This window comes from Macrotis lagotis, chromosome 4 (assembly GCF_037893015.1).
Source record: "Macrotis lagotis isolate mMagLag1 chromosome 4, bilby.v1.9.chrom.fasta, whole genome shotgun sequence".
Taxonomy (NCBI): Eukaryota; Metazoa; Chordata; class Mammalia; order Peramelemorphia; family Peramelidae; genus Macrotis; species Macrotis lagotis.
This window is the reverse complement of record NC_133661.1, coordinates 271,262,259-271,280,262: the sequence shown is the minus strand read 5'-3', so window position 1 is coordinate 271,280,262 and position 18,004 is coordinate 271,262,259. Positions and strand designations below refer to the sequence as shown.

The following is an 18,004-nucleotide window of genomic DNA, read 5'->3' as shown; positions in this document are numbered from 1 at the left end:
TTGTCACATGGCAGCTTAGATTAATCACACATACACAATACTAAATCTTTCCTATGAAAGGATGTAGAAGCAAAATTGCCTGTGTTTTTTTTTTTTCCATTCATTTGGAAAGAGCAGAGGAATACAGCTGGGATATGGACTCCTCTTAAACTGTTTCTTTCCCCTTCAAAGAAGAGCATAAGCCTTTGGGGCTAAATAGACATTTTGTCTTAGGTTTGTACTCAGTAGAATTCCTTCTTGTAAGGAAATGGCATTTATAGCTTAATTTTATTTAATCCTTATAATTTTTGAAGATATGTCCCATCTATGATATCATTTTATGCTTATCACAACCCTAAAAAATAGGTAAGATATCTATTTTACAGTAGGAAAAACTTAGTTGTGGATAAATTAGACATGTTACATAAACTCAGATTAATCTAGGGCCTACAAGCTTGATTTCCTAACTTTGAATCTAATGTTTTTCCTGCTATATCATGATGCACCCAATAATACCCAAATGTTGCCCTTTAGATTGATAATGAGGGGAAGGATATTAGATGAGGATCATATGAAGTCAGGGTCCAGTTGTTCAACCACTTGCTTTCCCATTCTCTTGGTCTTAGTAGGATAAGTTTACAGGTGATTTAAACCTTACTTACCTGTGAATTCAGCTCCATCCAAATTGAGTCTAGCTCAACTCCCATTTGATTTCTTCTTAGATACTGCAACTGATGTGTCTTCTTTGCCTTAACCTAACCAGCTATTGCACTTTCACTATGTACATTATGGTCTTTCTCGTATATACTAATTATTATTATCTTATTTTTCCAATGAATTTGTAAGCATAGTTCATCATGTATTATACTTTCTTTTCTCTATTTTACTGAGCCCTAGCATAGTGCTGAGCGTGTTTTGGATGTTGAATGAATAGTTGGTGGTAGCTCACATTGGGATTATAACCCCAATGAAATCTACTATCTATCTATCTATCTATATATATATATATGTCTTTGAAGTGTAGATAAGACTTGCTTCTTACCTTCATGAAATATATTGTTAATAGCTAAATGTTGTTGTTGTTGTTGTTGTTGTTGTTGTTGTTTGTCCTTCATTCTCAAAGAGGACTATAACATTAGGAAAGTGATAGCATGACATGCATTTAAGTGAGAAAGGGCTATGTAAAATCAGCAGCCTCACTTTCTCTTCCAGAGCTATCTGGGTCCAATGGCAAGTTAGTAGAAATATCACACTCATGGATAACTATAATATTAAAACTATATCTAAGTACAAAAACAACCATGTTCTTCCTCCATTTAAAATTACATTCTCTTCTCTTCTTTGTCCTGTCAGTAACCCTTGTCACTCTCTTTCCTTGACTTCTATGTCTTCAAAAGGATCATGAAGTTCCAACCTGATGTGGATACTAATGCAGGATATCATAAGTTTTATCAGAATTTTGCCCATAGTTAATCATTCCAAATTTTTTTTTTGTCTCAGAATCAGAAATATGTGAGGAATCTATCTTAGGAGCCCCTGAGATCAGAGATTCAATCTTAGCCATATAGACATTTATAGACATTTGCCCAAATCCCACAATATGGGTGGGTTGACCATTGACAGTGATCTCTAAGGATTTATTTGTGAATAGCATTTCCTTCAAATTATTGATAGTACATCTTTTAGAAGACTTGAAAAGTAATTTACCAAAAAAAAACCCTCTTATTATTTGTTAATCGCAAAATAAAGAATCACCTCAGTGACAACATAACCCCTTGAGACTTAAAGCAAATCAAAGAACTTAGAGTCCTACTTCTGTGGTATAGGTACATTGACTCCTTTTATTTTAGGTTTTTTTTGCAAGGCAAATTGGGGTTTAGTGACTTGCCCAAGGCCACACAGCTAAGTAATTATTAAGTGTCTGAGACCAGATTTGAACCCAGGGCCGGTGCTTTATCCACTGTGCCACCTAGCCGCCCCGTACATTGACTCCTTAGCATTACCCTACTGGGTATGGATACAGCACATACTCAAGAATAATGTAATGAATTGAATTGTTCATTTAAAGGTAGTCCTCTGTTGAAATTGGCTTTCTGAATTTATTTTTGGCTTAAATATATATGTGATATGTTTAAATTATGGGCAAGAAAATCATGGAGACACTTGTCTGAAATGGAAAGAACATTTAATTGGATATCTGGATATCCAGTTGTCTCAGCCTTGCCACCAACTTAGTCATTGATAAATTTTTTCTTTGAATCACAGCTTAAAATTCTTCATTTTCATTACCTGGTTCTTTATTTCATCTGTAAAATGAACAGGTTGGACAAGATAGTCTCATGGATTCCTTTGATAACTCACTAAAATTTACTCTATGGTAAGGGGCCCTTTTCTAGTGTGGAAACCCTTCTGGTGTATTAAACTCTTTAGGAAGTGCTTTATAACTTAACATTAATAGTTTGGGGATGAGATAACCAAAATAAAATAAAACCCAATCATTTGTAATTACTGAATAAACATTTCAGAAGAGAAAAGACCATAGTGTTTCTTTTCCTGGAGAAGTAACTTTGATCAGTTTTATTTTTTTTAAATAGATATTACTGAATGAAACCCATTTTCTGTTTCTTATCAGAATAGAACCAGATGGTGTTTCTGGTAAAACTAATAGATGTTCATAGAAAATCAATTAAAAATTTTTGGTTTTAATTGACATCAATGGGCAACTTATGCCTATTAGAGTCTCTTTTTATACCTCTTTCCTCCCTTGTAGATGTGGCTTCCATCTGGGGTACTTCGGCTCTCGGAAGCTCCAGGTCCACAATTTGATTTTCTTTGGGGTAGGACTGAACATGTCACTTCCATACTCAATAAGTTCCATTACCTATTACCACCTGATATTTTCTCTGTTTAAGCATTTAAAGCTCTTTACAACCTTACCTCTTCCAAACTTAACAATCTATTTATGCTTTACTACATACTCTACTGGCCTATTTGCTGGTTCTTGATACTCCAGTGTCTTTGCCTTTGTACTGGTTGTCCCCCTTGCTTCCAGTGTTTTCCCTCTTCATTCTGTCTCTTGGATTCTCTTTTCCTCTTCAAAGTCTATGCTTGAATGCCTCCTCATCATGGAGGCCTTTTTTAAAAAAGTTAGATTCCCAGAAATTCCATCTTTTTAAAAATTTTATTTATTTAAGGCAGTAGTGTTAAGTGACTTGCCCAAGGTCACAAAGGCAATTATTAAGTGTCTGAATCAGAATTTGAACTCAGGTCCTCCTGACTCCAGGACTGGTGCTCTAACCGCTGTGCAATTTAGCTGCCCCAGAGGCCTTTTCTAATGTCTCTACTCTCTCTACCCACCACAGAGCCTTCTCTCCTGAGATTACATCTCATATCTACTCAGTAAATATCTTCTATGTACCTGTTTACATACAGCTAGATGGCACTGTGGAAACAGCTGAGCCTGGAGAAAGGAAAGTTTATCTTCCTAAATCCAAATCTAATTCAGACATTGACTGGTTTTGTGACCTTGGGCAAGTCCCTTAATCCTATTTGCCTCAGTTCCTCAGCTATAAAATTAATTGGAGAAGGAAATGTTTTTTGATTGATTTTCCTGGACTGTGTAGGTGCTGAATGTTAATATGTATGTCTTTCAGCAATTGCTGCAGGTAGTTGCCTACTTAGAAGAGGAAGTTTTTTGATTAAAAAATACAAGAGGAAGGGGAAGGAATTTGATAGAAATTAGGACAGTAATTCCAAGGAAGTACTTTCTAAAAGGGAGGAGACTCTTGGGCTTATTTTTGAGTCTCTTCTCCTTAAAAGATGATCCTTTAACTCTTCTCCATATTTAGGCAGGTGGCATACACTACCCAGCAGGAAGTCTGTTGGCCTTTTAATCTACAGGTATTTTTAGACTAGCCTTCACTTTACTGGAAGGGGGAGTTGTCTTCCAGCAAAATAAACCACTGCACCCTCTTTAAAATGCTGCAAATATGGATTCCCTTTTGGCAAAGGGATGGAGCTGGGTAAGTGTCCTGTTGAATAGAATCCTAATTGCCTACTGCCTACAAAGTTGTGCTAAGACAGTTTTCTCTCTTCATTCAGTGATCTTATCTGTCCCCACCATCCCAATTACAATTTTTCTTTCAGCATTAGTGGTAACCTAAGGTAAAGGTTCATTTAGAGCCAGGGTGGGGAAACTAGTCTGTTCTTCACTTTTCAAAGTGTCAGAAATCCTATTCTGATTGGTTTTGCCCCATCTAATTGTGGGGTCATTCTTCTTTTATGAGGGTAGCTAACCCTAAATTTAATTAGTAGCAGATAAGAGGAGGAGCAGCAATTTGCATTTTGTGTCAGAAACAGATTGTATGTACAACTTTTACTAGACATGTGGAAGGGGGAGGGAAGGAAGAATGATAGAAAAATATGGAACTCTTAGATTTGCAAATGGATGAATGTTGAAAAACCACCATTGCATGTTATTGGACAAGATAAAATAAAATTTTAATTAAGTGTCAAAAAATATAGGGCTAAAAGGTGTAGGGAAAAGGGGAGAGGGGAAGGAGGGTATAGGTGATGGAACAGAGGGAAAATCATGGGAGAGGGTAGTCAGATATAGCACACTTTTGAGGAGGGACAGGGTGAAAGGAGAGAGAAAATAGAATAAATGGGAGTGGGAACAAATGGGATGGAGGAAAAATACAGTGAGTAATAGCAACTGTAGGGAAAAAAAATATTGAAGCAACTTCTCTGATGGACATAAGTCCATCAGATAAAGAGAGAGTCCATCAGATAAAGAATGTGATCCATCCCAGAGCTGATAGTATCTGATCACAGAATGAAGTACAATTTTTTTTCCTCTCACTTTATTTTTCTTGCGATTTCTCTTTGTGGGGGAAGGTGGGGATTATGTTTACTTTTACAACAAGACTATTGGTCATAATGTGAAAATAAATTAATTAATACTGGTTGACCAAAAAAATTTTTTTAATAGAGGGTTAAAATGAAATGACAAAATGTAGGTAAAGCATGAAATTTTATCCTCTGGGATTTGCCAATAACCTATGATTAATCTATAAACATACACACACACACACACACACACACACACACACATATATATGTAAAAAGGCAGAGGTCATTATGATCATATTATTCCTTAGGGTTGTTGTGAGGATAAGATTAGATAATAATTGTAATTATTAAATGCAGCACAAAAGTTAAAAAGTTTGAAGACTGAAAATTCACTCTCAGATTTAGCAGTTAAGAACTGTGCCAAGGGGCAGCTAGGTGGCTCAGTGGATAAAGCACCAGCCCTGGAGTCAGGAGTTACCTGGGTTCAAATCCAGCCTCAAACACTTAATAATTACTTAGCTGTGTGACCTTGGGCAGGCCACTTTAACCCCATTTGCCTTGCAAAAAAAAAAAACCTAAAAAAAAACTGTGCCAAGTGTTGGGGATACCAAAAACAAATCCCTGGTCTCAAGGAGCTGACTATTAATAGGAAAAACAAACAAATAACTTTCTACATTTGTTTATAAAGAGGATATAGACAGGATACATTAGAGATAATCTCCGAGGGAAAGCATTAAGATTAAGGGGGATTGGGAATGGTGGAATTCTGGTTGAGACTTAAAGGAAACCAGGAAGTGCAGGTGAGGATTTGGAATTGAGGGACAGTGAGTAAAATATATAGAGTGAATCAGGAGATGGAATACCTTCTATAAGGACCAGCAAGGTTGCCAGTCTCCTTGGCTAGCAGAATCCAGGGGTGGAGGGAAGAATAAGGGGTAAGAAGACTACAAAGGTGGGAAAGGATCAGTTTATGGAGGGGCTTAGAAGCTACAACAAAGATTTCTATACTTGATGCTGATAACATCTGGATAATTGGGAGCTTCTGGAGTTGATTGAATAGGATTGGGAGAGAGAACAGAGAGATGATATGATCAGAACTATGCTTGAAGATCAGTTTGATAGCTGAATGGAGGATGGAAGCAGTGAGGACCTCCATCAGGTAGTGAGCTCCTCAAGGGCAAGGAGGGTCTTTTGCCTCTTCTGGTATCCCAGCACTCAGCATAATGCCTGGCAGGTAGCAGGTACCCAATAGAAATGACTAGTTCTAGAGTAAAGTGATAGGATATTATGTGGCAGGGTCAGTAGAGAGAAGGAAGCAGATACGAGAGATAGTATGAAGGTTAAAAGGTCCATGAAAGGTGTAAAGAGCTGAGAGTGACACAGAAATTTTGATCGTGGGTGATTAGGAGGATGGTAGTACCCTCAGTAGTAATAGGGAAGGTAGGAAGAGGGGGACAGATTCAGGGGAATGATCGGGAGTTCAGAATTAGACATGTTTAATTAAGATACCTGTGGAATAGACAGCTTGAGATGTCTAAGAGGGCATAGTGAATTTGGTGGGCAAGGTTCAGTTAGGATGAGGAGGATGGGGATAAAAGAACAGGAGGTAGGGTTTGGAATTAATAATGTTTATCCTTTATTCTCAAAGAAGACCATGACATCCAGGGAGGTGATGCCATGACAAGCACCTGAATTGGATTTGAGTGAGGGGGTGCTATGCTAAGTCACCAGCCTCACTTTCTCCTCCAGAGCCATCCAGGTCAGTGGCTAGAGATGTGAAAACTGCTCAGGATTTTATTAGGAATTATTACAAACAAACAAATTAAAATTCCTAGAAAAACAGCAAGCACTTTAAGAATAGGCTAGGTGAAGTTTGAGTTGAGAGTGAGAGGAGGAGAGAGAGACAGAGACAGGGGAGAGAGAGAGACAGACAGACAGACATAGGAGCATATGGAAGGAAAGAGAGATGCAGACATCCTGCAGGATTAAAAGACAGAATCAAGAAGAGACTGGAAGGAGAGGAACTTCCTGTTAAATACACTTCTGTAGTAGGTCAGATCCAAGGGGTGGCACTAGAGGAGTAGTCTAGCACCTGGACCAGGTATTCTCCAACAGGAAGCAATGTACTGGTCTTTCCTGTCCCAGGGTACAAAATCCCCAAGTTCAACATGGTATTTCCTGTAATGCTAGCATCTATGGCCAAGGTTAGGTGAAGGGGAAAATGGGAGACAGGATACAAGCAACAGGGGTCAGTTTACATATCAGGAGCAAACAGCCTTCCACAATTAACAAGATTTTAACAGCATTAAAAATTACAGAATTTGTTTCTGATTATAATTTTTCTACATTCATAGTTCTCTGCATCTCTCTTGACTCCAAGGCTGGTGCTTTACTGTAGAGTTTTCCTTTACTAATAAACTTACAGCCTGTTTCCACTCCAGCAGTGTCTGGGGGACTTTGTATCTGGGGATACAAAGATTTAGAAAGAGTCAGTCATATTCAGCTCTGAATTCTGGCGTTTTTGAGGGTCCTGGCTATCATTACAGATGTGGAAAGAAAATAGTGGCAAAATTAATGACTGAGAAGTCAGAAGCCACCAGATATTTAAGTGGCAACATAACTATGAGAAACATAGTTTTTAGTCTTGTTTTCTTACCCTTTTGATTAAAAATTCACCTGGAAAAAGAGGAATCTATTTGAGTCTTTGGGTTTTTTCCTCTCCTTAAGTAGAATAAACATAATCATAAGCCTGTGACACAGTTTGAGTGGACTATACATCTCTGTTGTGAATTTTAACATCTGAGTTTTTGGCTTACTTTATAGCTTTCCTGGCTCAGACACAGCCATAAGGGAATGGTGGTTAAGCCATCAGCAGTATCAAATTACTTTTGGATCCTAGGATCATACATAGATTTAGAGTTGGAAAGAGGCACTAAAAATGGTGTTATACAACCCTCTCATTTTACAGAACAGGCCTGGAGCAATCGATTGATTTTCCTGAGGTCACCAGGTAATCCATATAGCATTTAATAGGCTTTTAAATGCTCACTGAATTAATGATTGAGTTGTTCCTCAATGACCTTGCTATCCACCTGGGGAGAGAGGATCCCCTAGAGGAGACACTGTTGACTCTGATGTCTGCCTAGGGCTGACCAGAAGCAGTTATGTGGTAGAGCCAGGATTATAGAGTGCCCTATTGAGTGCCATGAAGACTTGTATACAAGTCTTAAGAAGGATATTTCATTTTCTTGGATTGGATTTTATTTACATTTTTAAGAATTCTGAGCTTAATAGCAAATAAAATAGATATTTCCATATACAAAGTAGAACAGGAAAAGATGGCAACGTAAAACTGGATCTTTGTTGTTTAAAAGTTTAAAAAAGTTTAAAAGTTTTTTCTGTTTTCTTTATATATTTAATTAATCCTTCATGTTACTATCTGGTCTTTAATTCCTTCTGGCCTTTTTTGGTATGCTTTAAAAAAATGCAGTCAACCTCTTTTCTTTATTTTGGGATCTGTTTTTCTCTAGTTAATTGTTTACTTTCTGGTCTTAGCTGTATTGAATGTGTTTGGGCAAAAACATAAATTTTATGTATTCAAAATTTATTTTTGTCATCCTTTTTACTCTCAAGTTTATGAACTTTTTACTGAATTTTATTACTAAGTAGTTAGTCAGTTCTTTTATTCACTTTTTAGATTGGCCTTTCCTTAATAGTAAAGTGTATAGTACATTCCTTCAGTCTTGACAACATTTGTTATCCTGGAGCTATGGTGAGTTCATTCAGTCTGGTGGACTTGGCTCAGAAAGACCTTTTAGTAGCATAGTCTAGTGGACAAGTCCTGACCTGTCAGAGGACCTGAGTTCAAATCCCAACTCTGCCACTTATTATCTGTGTGACTTAGAGCATGTCATGTAACCTCTCTTTATTTATAATTTCTCATTCACCTCTGTGACCAACCTTGTTTCTAATAGTAAGGGGTATATTTTAAGACTTGGTTTTTCTTTTCTAGGAACAATTAACAAGCACTTAAGGATCTACTTATCTGTCAGCACTGGAGACACAAAGAACATATGAAATAATCCCTATTCTGAAGGAACTTACATTCTCTTAAGGGAGTTATAATATATGTTATATACAAAACTAATAAAAGGTAATTGTGGAAGAGAGGAACTGGCACCTGAAAAGATTAGCAAAATCTTTGGGACTTGAACTCAATCGTTTTTTTTTTATTTTCCTTCAATTGTTGAGTTGTTCAGTCATGTCTGACTTTTCATGACCCTTTGAAATGTACTGACCATAGGGTTTTCTTGGCAAAGATACTGAAATGGTTGGCAATTCCTTTTTGAGTAGATTAAGGCTAACATGGTTAAGTGTCTTGTCCAGGGCCACAGAACTAATAAGTGTCTAAGGCTGAATTTGAATTCAGATCCTTCTGACTCCAGGTCACCTCCTGAGCCAATCTAACTTCCCATTTCTCAATTACATATAAACAAAAAATTTTTAATATTTGTTTTATAAAATGTTTGAGTTCCAAATCCTCTCCCTCTCTTCTTCCTCACCTCCCTCTCCTTGAGAAAACAAATAGTTTATATAGGTTATATATGTACAGGCATGCAAAAATTTCTGTATTAGCCATTCTGCAAAAGAAAATGCAGACCAATAGAATTTGAGTAGGCAGATAGGTGGACAAGTATATAGAGCCCTGAGCCTAGGGTCAGGAAGACTCATCTTCCTGAATTCAAATCTGGCTGTGTGACTCTGGGCAAGTCACTTAACCTCTTTTGCTTCAGTTTCCTCAGCTGTAAAATGAACTCAAAAAGCAAGTGACAAATCAGTATAGTCTCCGCCAAGAAAATCCCAAATGGATCATAATGTCAGACAAGGCTGAAAAACCACAAGAAGTATATGAGTGGTCAGAAAAGGATGTGAACAAAATTTTCCATCTGGATCAACCCTCCTAGCCTCAATCCTACTAACAGTCAATCCTCAACTTTCAAGGAGTGACATTCCTAGAAACTGGCATAAAAGTTTAAAAAAAAAGTGAATGATACATTGAACCTATGGGAAATAGGGGATTGGGTTCCACAACCACAGAAACTAATCTTTTGCCAGACAGCAGCTGCAGATACTTTATGGACATAATTGCAACACAAAACTTGAATTTAAGAAGTGGACAAAGAAAAAGTATTAGGGTAGACAAGACCAGTGAAGTGCCTAGGAGGATATCAGCCACTCCGCAAGTTTTACTGTGCATAGCAAAGTTGCTTATCTTCTTTTAATACTTTTTTCTCTCTGCCACATCACAGCAGTTTGTGAAAATGCCCAGGATTCCAAACTGAGTACCTGAAGAGGTTATAGTTTCACCAAGGTCACAAAAATAGTATAATAGGTAAAGAATTAAATTTTTCTCTTCAAATTAAGTGCTCTTTTTACTATACTGTGTCTGAGATATCTGACTCACTTTACAAGTGTAGCAACTGAAAGGTGAGGTGATCAATGAGGAGTTGATTTTGGCAGTGGCAGATCTAGAACTAGAATGCATGCATATTTCCTTATTCTGGGTTCAGGATTCTTTTCAGCAAATGTGCAATGATATTTTCAAAAGTCTGGGTAGAAAACTTTTAATAGACAAATTCATTCAACAACCTAGTGGCTCGTTTTTCTTTATTTTTTCTTTCCCTTCCTTGGTTTAAGTGTGCTGATGGATTGATTAGGAAAATGAGATCTCTTGAGCTTGTTGCAATTCAGATGGAAAGATACTGGGGTGGACTTTACTAGTTATGGGTGCCTGCATTTTTCTAATAAACAGAATTATATCTGTTCTTCCTTCTCCTAGTCACAGTGTTAACATTTCAGGGAAAATGTTTTTAGCCTCTCTTACTGTCTAGGTTATGCATGTTATAACTGTCAATAATATTAATACTGGAAGGTTTGCAAAGTGCTTTATATAGATTCTCATTTGAGCTTCTTTTTATAATTATATAAGTCAGCACAAAATATGCTACCAATTCACTTGGGGGAAGGAGGGGTGTTGAAGATGTCATTGTAGTTCCTTGGACACAGAAACCACTGCTGGGAAGGCTTGAAGACTGGTCCTCTATTTTCATTGCTTTAGACCAGAGAGTTCATTATATTGCACCTTAGTTATTAAGACTCTGACAAGTAATAATTATCAGAAAATTCCTATTTTTCTAACTGCTTCACATTTTACCATGCTGTCTGCATTTTATCACTGGCTGGAAATGATCTCCTTTCTCAAATCTCTTAAAGTACTTTGTGCTTCTATACAAGTTGTCTCAAAAGTCTTTGGGCAAATTTAGAACTTTTCTTGTTCAGTTGTGTACAGCTGTGACTCCATTGCTTCCACAATGCTGTCTATCTCATCATTTGTCATCCTCTTTTCCTTTTACCATCAATCTTCCCAATAAGTCTTTTTCCAATAAGTCCTGACTTCTCATTATGTGGCCAAAATATTTAAAACTTCAGCTTCAGTATTTGACCTACCAACAAATAGCCTGAATTAATTTTTAAAATGCTGACTGATTTGATCTTGCTATGACTCAAAAGTTTTCTTCAGTACACCAATTCAAAAGTACCAGTTTTGCAGTGCTTAACTTATAGTCTAACTCTCACAACCATACATTACTACTGGAAATACAATAACTTTCACTATACAGATCTTTTGAACAAGGGTGATGTCTAAACTATTAAAAAGGTATTATGTTTTCAAAAATGTAATAGCTTAAAACTACACTAAGACTTTTGGGTACCCTGTATATACATACTACATCCTAAATTATATTTAATTTTAGATAATGATAACTAGAAGAAATAGTTATCTGCTATGGTTAATTATTAGACATATGGTATCCAAAAGGAAGGCATGATGCCAAGGGAACTGCCTTCTCTCTGTTCAGCTGTGATACTCAACTCCCACAAATGAAATCGAACTAATCTCTCCTTATCCTTTACCTCCATGGTGTCTGAGGGCTGCCATTTGGGATATATTCAGTGGTCAGAAGATCTTTGCCTTGTGGAGAGGAGGTATTTGAAAGTTGGCATAGAAAACTATGGCTCTGAAGCCTCCCAAAGCACAATGCTGAAGTCCTAATTATGAGTCACTTTGAGGTTGATCTGCCCTTTTTCTTAAAGCAAAACCCCGGCTAACCTGGAGGTATTTCAGATTAAAAAACAGGAACATAGAAAAACAACAGGTCAACCTTGACCTCCTAATAATAATAGGCATGTCTTTCTATGAAATCTTGCAGTTTACAAGGTTCTTGTCTCAATAGCCTTGATCATAAGGGAGGAAGGAAGGCATATAATGAAAATCATAGATTTAGATCTAGAAAAAACTTTATAGATAATTTAGTCCAACCCCCCCTCATTTAAATTTTTTTATTACCTTATTTCCCCACATACAAGAGACACACCTTAATTTGGGGGCCTGAAATTTGGAAAAAAAAATCTATTACTTAAAGTTATTGAACTCATTTTATTCATCATAAAATTCATACAACTCCTCATCACTGTCAAAACTCCCATACATTAGCTTGTCCTCATCTGTGTTTGTTGATGAATCACCATCTCAGGAGAGGCTCTGCCTGCTTTCCTGCCTAGGCTCTCCTTTGGGATTGACCACAAACTCTCCCTGGGAAAGTCTGGTGCATGAACCTGAAGCATCCATTGTGTCTCCCTTGAAATCAGTCACTTCTTTTTCATCACAGTTCTTGTGGCCTCATGTTGAACCTCTTTGTGGACACAGGAATTCCACACTGACCCTTTGCTCTTGGCTTGATGTTTTCTGAGTTGGAGTAGGACCACACTGCTCTTCAACAGCACGATTTCCATTCACTTTTGCAAACTGGATCACTTTGAACTTGAATTCAGCACTGTATACAAAAGTCTTTTCTGAGCCATTTCTAGGCAGAATGTGGCAAAACATAACCTAATATACCAGTAACAAAGGCAAAACACTGAGCACAAAGACAACTAGTGTGATAAAACCAGAAATGCAAGTAAAAACCACTTTATAAGATGCTCCAAGTTTTTAGACCCTACATTTTCCAGTAAGCAGTACATCTTATACATGGGGAAATAGCATAAATAGTTATATTTGACAACATGAATCTTTATTATGTACATGAATCTTTATAATGTAGTTTGATTATTAAAGTATGTATTAAATTAAAAAATGAAAGATCCGACACTGCCCTGCTTGTCTTTCTTTGTATCATAGTGAACTTCTTGCTTTCTTCTCTTTATTAAATGTTTGACACCTTTTTCTTTTCTTGGTATCATTAAATTGTTCTGCTTCTTACTTCACTCTCAATCAGTTCCTACAACTTCTCCCAGGTTTCTTTGAGTCTATCCCTTTTGTTGTTTGGTAAGAGTTCAGTAATATTATTTTACAGTCATATATACCATAAATTACTTATACCCAATTGATAAGTATTCACTTTATTTCCAATTCTTTGCTACAATAAAAAAAAATACTATGGATAGTGTTAATATGAATGTATAAAGGCCTAGTAGCAGTATCACTGTTCTATTTCAGATATCAGATTTTTTATTCAGAGAAATATGCTACAAAGATTCTTCCCCCACCCACCCCCCACAACTGGTTGCCTTCTAATTCTATCTGCATTGATTTTGTTTGTGCACTTTAAAATTTTATGTAGTTGATATGTAATCTGATTCTCCTTATCCCTTTTTTGGTCAACAGACTTCCTCTTTACATAGTTTTGCAAAAGGTATTTTCCTTTTTTTTCTTTCTCTAATTTGTTCTTAGAACCTTTTATATTTAAGTCTTGTAGTTATTTGAAACATATTGTAGTATATATTATGAGATTTTGGTCTAAGGCTTTTTGGTCTAAGGAATTTTTATTGAGTAGTGAGTCCTTTACAAATGGTTAGAGTTCTTGGGTTGTCTGTCTGAATGTCTGTGTGTCTATATTAGAAAGGTTGAATTATAGGGGAAATAGAAAGTCCTATATGAAAATGAACTATCTGAATAAATTTTTTTTTAGGTTTTTGCAAGGCAAAATGGGGTGAAGTGGCTTGTCCAAGGCCACACAGCTAGGTAATTATTAAGTGTCTGAGGCTGGATTTGAACTCAGGTACTCCTGACTCCAGGGCCTGTGCTCTATCCACTGTACCACCTAGCCGCCCCCAAATGTTTTTTAATTAAAAAGAATAATTATGTTATTTCTGAGTATCTGTTATGAACTAAGATGGGATACTAATGGGTGAATTGAAACAAATTAACTAAATAGGTTATATTATTTACCTGAGTAGACATAGACATATCACACAAATGAAATTTCTCATTTGTAAAATGAAGGGGATAGATGGGATTAAATATCCCCTAAGGGGGCGGCTAGGTGGTGCAGTGGATAGAGCACAGGCCCTGGAGTCAGGAGTACCTGAGTTCAAATCCAGCCTCAGACACTTAATTATTTAGCTGTGTGGCCTTGGGCAAGCCACTTCACCTCATTTGCCTTGCAAAAACCTAAAAAAAAAAAATGTCTCCTAGGATCTCTTCTAATTCTAAATTTATAAACCTCAACACAAAAGCCCCAAAATATACAAATTAATTTATTAGACCCTGGAGTCCTCTTGAACACTAAGTTTGCAGAACTATTGGTTTTTAGACTCAGTTTCCCTATATGAATGAAAATCCCAAATTTCTAGAAGTCATTTTAAATTCTGCATCAAAATTACTGAATAAATACATATTAAAAATTGATAATGGGATCCTAATGAAGTTTTTTGAGAAAGGGAACTTTCAGAAGCTATTTGGGGTAAAGGATATCAGGGAGAACTCCTCCCACATTCTCAATTTAAGGAAGAAGACCCAATTCAGTCATCTATATCATCCTACTGATTGAACTCCTGGACTTCATGACTCCCCTCCTCTTTGTTCCTGCCTTGCCACTCCACATCTTTTCAGCTTCTTTTTGTGTGTTGATTTGCCCTATCAAATTGAAGGAAGGTTCTGATTGTCTTTTGCCTTTTTTAAAAATAATCCCCAACACTTAGCCCAGTGTGTAACACATAATAGGAGTTTAATGATAGGAGTTAAGTGTTTAAATATTGACTTCTCTAACCCCTGATTTCTGAATAATATCTTTGATTTTGAAATTAGATGATTTCATGTACAATAAGAATTTCAGAGTCTCTTGATGCTTATTGCCTGACCAGCTCCCAAAAAGCTTTGCTTAGTTGGGAACCTGGAACTCTTAATATATTTCACACAATTATCCACATTTAACTCTTTAACTATCTTGCTTCAAGTGAGAAGGCTTGCTGTTTATTTAAAGAGAGAAGTGTATGGCGGTTTCAACACCCGTGTGACTGACTAGAACTTCCTGGGTTGCGGGTGTGTATGATGAACTTGTTAATTGTTTGGTTTCTGAAATTCATAGATGCAGAGTCAGAACCATGAGTGACTAGGCCTGTTGTTCAAGCAGCTCAGGGATACATTCCTTTTCAAGACAGTGCTTCTGGAGTTGCTTTTCCTCCCATTAAATTAGTTCTTTTTTTTTTCTTCCCTAAGTTGAACTCATTCCGTGTGCACGTGGCAAAGGAAAAACTTGACTCACTGATACTGACAGCAGTCTTCTTGTCAGCTGCTCCTTCCTGTCTTCACCAAGAGCCTCCATGACTTGTGGGGCAGAATTGGATCTTTTCTCAAAACACAGCTCTGCTTGAGAGATTTCAAGGTGAGATCATTGCTGCTTCCCATCCTCTGCCTCCTGTTTCAGAAATCTGGCTTTATGTGCTGAAGGTTTTGGGAATACTGCCATCCTTCTAAGTTGTAGAGAATCTAGATTTTACCTTTCTTACACTGAAAGAGAGGTGAATCTAATTGGCTTATTAAAGGACTTTTCTTTTATTCCTTCCTGAAGTTTTTTTTATGCATTTTTTTAATAGGTGGATTTGTACCTGGCTGGTGGTTTTTTTTTCCCCTTTTTTCTTTCAAACTTGGACGGATAAAAGATGTGCTATGGCAGAATAACACCAAAGAGCAGCTCATCAGCCTCACCATTTGCCTCTTTAGGACATGGATTTTTTCTTCCATTCATGATTATTAGCACTTTCCTTGGAAATGGATTTGCTTCAGGTAAGTCAGGCATCTGTCTTTTGATTGTGTTAGGCATCCTGAGGTGTATAATGTCAGAGTACTTGATGGCTCCAGATGATTAGAGGACTCATTACCACCCAAGAAAAGCAGATTATTAGAGTATGTCCCTTTTACAGTGTCCAGTGCCCAGTAAACAGAATTTTTGGAAGGTCTTTGAATCATATGATATCATAGCATAGCATTTTAGGAAGGGATTTTAAAGGTTATTTGGTCAGTCCTCTTGTTATGGCAAAGAATAGTTTCTCTATTTCAAAATGTGGTCCAAATGTGTCTTAATTTCATAGGGTTCTTGAAATCAAAACAATTTCATATTTTCATAACAATACTTTGACATTTAAATTTCTAATACAGTAAATATCACTCTATATAACTCATATCAACAAAACTCTTTAGAGTATCAAAAGTGTCTGGTAGGCAGAAATTTGAGAACCATTGTTCTGTCCTTTGACCATGAATGTGGCAATGTGTAGGCAGAAAGGCTTAATACAAAACTAGATTTTGGGGGGTGGGTTGAAGGAATCCTGATAATGTCCTTTCTTTCTGTTGGATTGGCTGTGGCTCATGTCTTTTTCTTGTTTTCCCTCACTTTTCATCTTAGTGGACAAAGCCCTGAAATAAGAATCAAAGGATGAAATTCTTGTTTTTTGCCACTAATTATCTCTGTCTTTGGGCAAATATCTTGATTTCTTTAAGGTTCAGTATCCTATCCTATAAAGTTAAAAGTTTATACTAAATAATTTCAAGATGGTCCATTCCAGTTTAATCTTACATGGTTTCAAATAGTACTCATTAAATGGTTGGCAAATTGGAAAAGATAAACTAAGGGCTAGCAACATTTTGAGTCATGAAATGTTTCAATTTTGTTTACATCTTCATTACTTTTATCACTAATTTAGTTACCCTGATAAGTATTTCATTCATTCCATCCTATATATTCATATCTTCTGTGAATGAATTAATGAAAAGACATTTCTTAAGCATTTACTTTTTGCATTGAATTGTACCAAGCACACAGGGACACAAATAGAAAAAGCTAGACAGTCCTGGCTCTCAGGTTCTCATACTGTACCTGGGAGAAACAATACATAGAAGATATCTTAGCTGTAGGCAAAAGAAAAAGCCCAGAGACCTAAGGTTAACAGTGCCAGCAGTTTTAGAGAGGAGAAATAGGGCAGAAATCATAAGAAATGGGAGTGTGAATGTGGAATATAAACCTTAGACAATAGTTTTTGAGTCTCAGGGGCAAATATACACTATTTCTCATGAGGGAAATAAAATAGATGTAATTTTGGGGAATGGATAGAGGAGAAAGAACTAGTGCCTGTGGGTAAAGCTGTGACTAGGGGAATCAGTCTCTACAATCACATTTGAGCTGCTTAATATTGTCCTGGAATATTTCTTCTCCAATTAAATTTAGCAAGAAATGGTGCCATTACCCATATCCTCTATTTCTGGTCCAGAGTCATCAGAGAGGACTTGCCAACTCATCATATCTTCCTTCAACGTCTAACATTTACCTTATATCTCTCAGAACCACCTTTCCCTCCATGTCTGTAGTAGGCCCAGAAATAAGAAACAGTTAGTGTATCTGTCTTTGGAAGAATTGACTCCATTGTGTTCCATGTTTCTGGACACTATGGAACATTTTAGGGTGTGGAAGAAAATCTGACCTTACTGTCCTCATGAAAAGCAAATTGCTTGGTAAACAAGAATAGAATCAGCATAAAGGGTGGAACAATGTTCTGTAAACATATTTAGTACAAAGATCTGTAATTTTGCATCAGAAATTATTGCTGCAATTTAGAACCAACCCTCCTGAAATTTATTATTCATAAAATCTTAAAATTTTGGAGCTGTAAGGTCTAGCAATCATGTAATTAAAGCTTATTTCACAGATAAAAAAAAAACTAAAACTCAGAGGGGTGATAAGTGAATGATAAAGCCAGAATTCAAAGTTGGGCCCTCCTCATTCCTGCCAATTTGACATTCCCAAAGCATAGATCTGATTCTGTCATTTTCCTCCCC

At 36.7% G+C, this 18,004-nt stretch overlaps 1 protein-coding gene across 3 annotated transcripts in view; it reads left to right on the top strand.

Annotated features, from left to right (window-relative positions):
* Nucleotides 1–18,004, top strand: part of SUSD6 (sushi domain containing 6) — a 92,616-nt gene that overhangs the window by 18,673 nt on the left and 55,939 nt on the right. Inside the window, exons 1-4 of one of the 3 annotated variants that reach the window (XM_074236029.1) lie at nt 8,446–8,983; nt 10,140–10,222; nt 15,392–15,557; nt 15,769–15,958. In XM_074236029.1, the coding sequence (XP_074092130.1) occupies nt 15,835–15,958 (124 nt within the window). In that variant the 5' untranslated portion in view covers nt 8,446–8,983; nt 10,140–10,222; nt 15,392–15,557; nt 15,769–15,834. Of the gene's footprint in view, nt 1–8,445; nt 8,984–10,139; nt 10,223–15,391; nt 15,558–15,768; nt 15,959–18,004 lie in introns of those variants that run through there. The other 2 variants (XM_074236030.1, XM_074236028.1) reach the window with 2 other exon arrangements.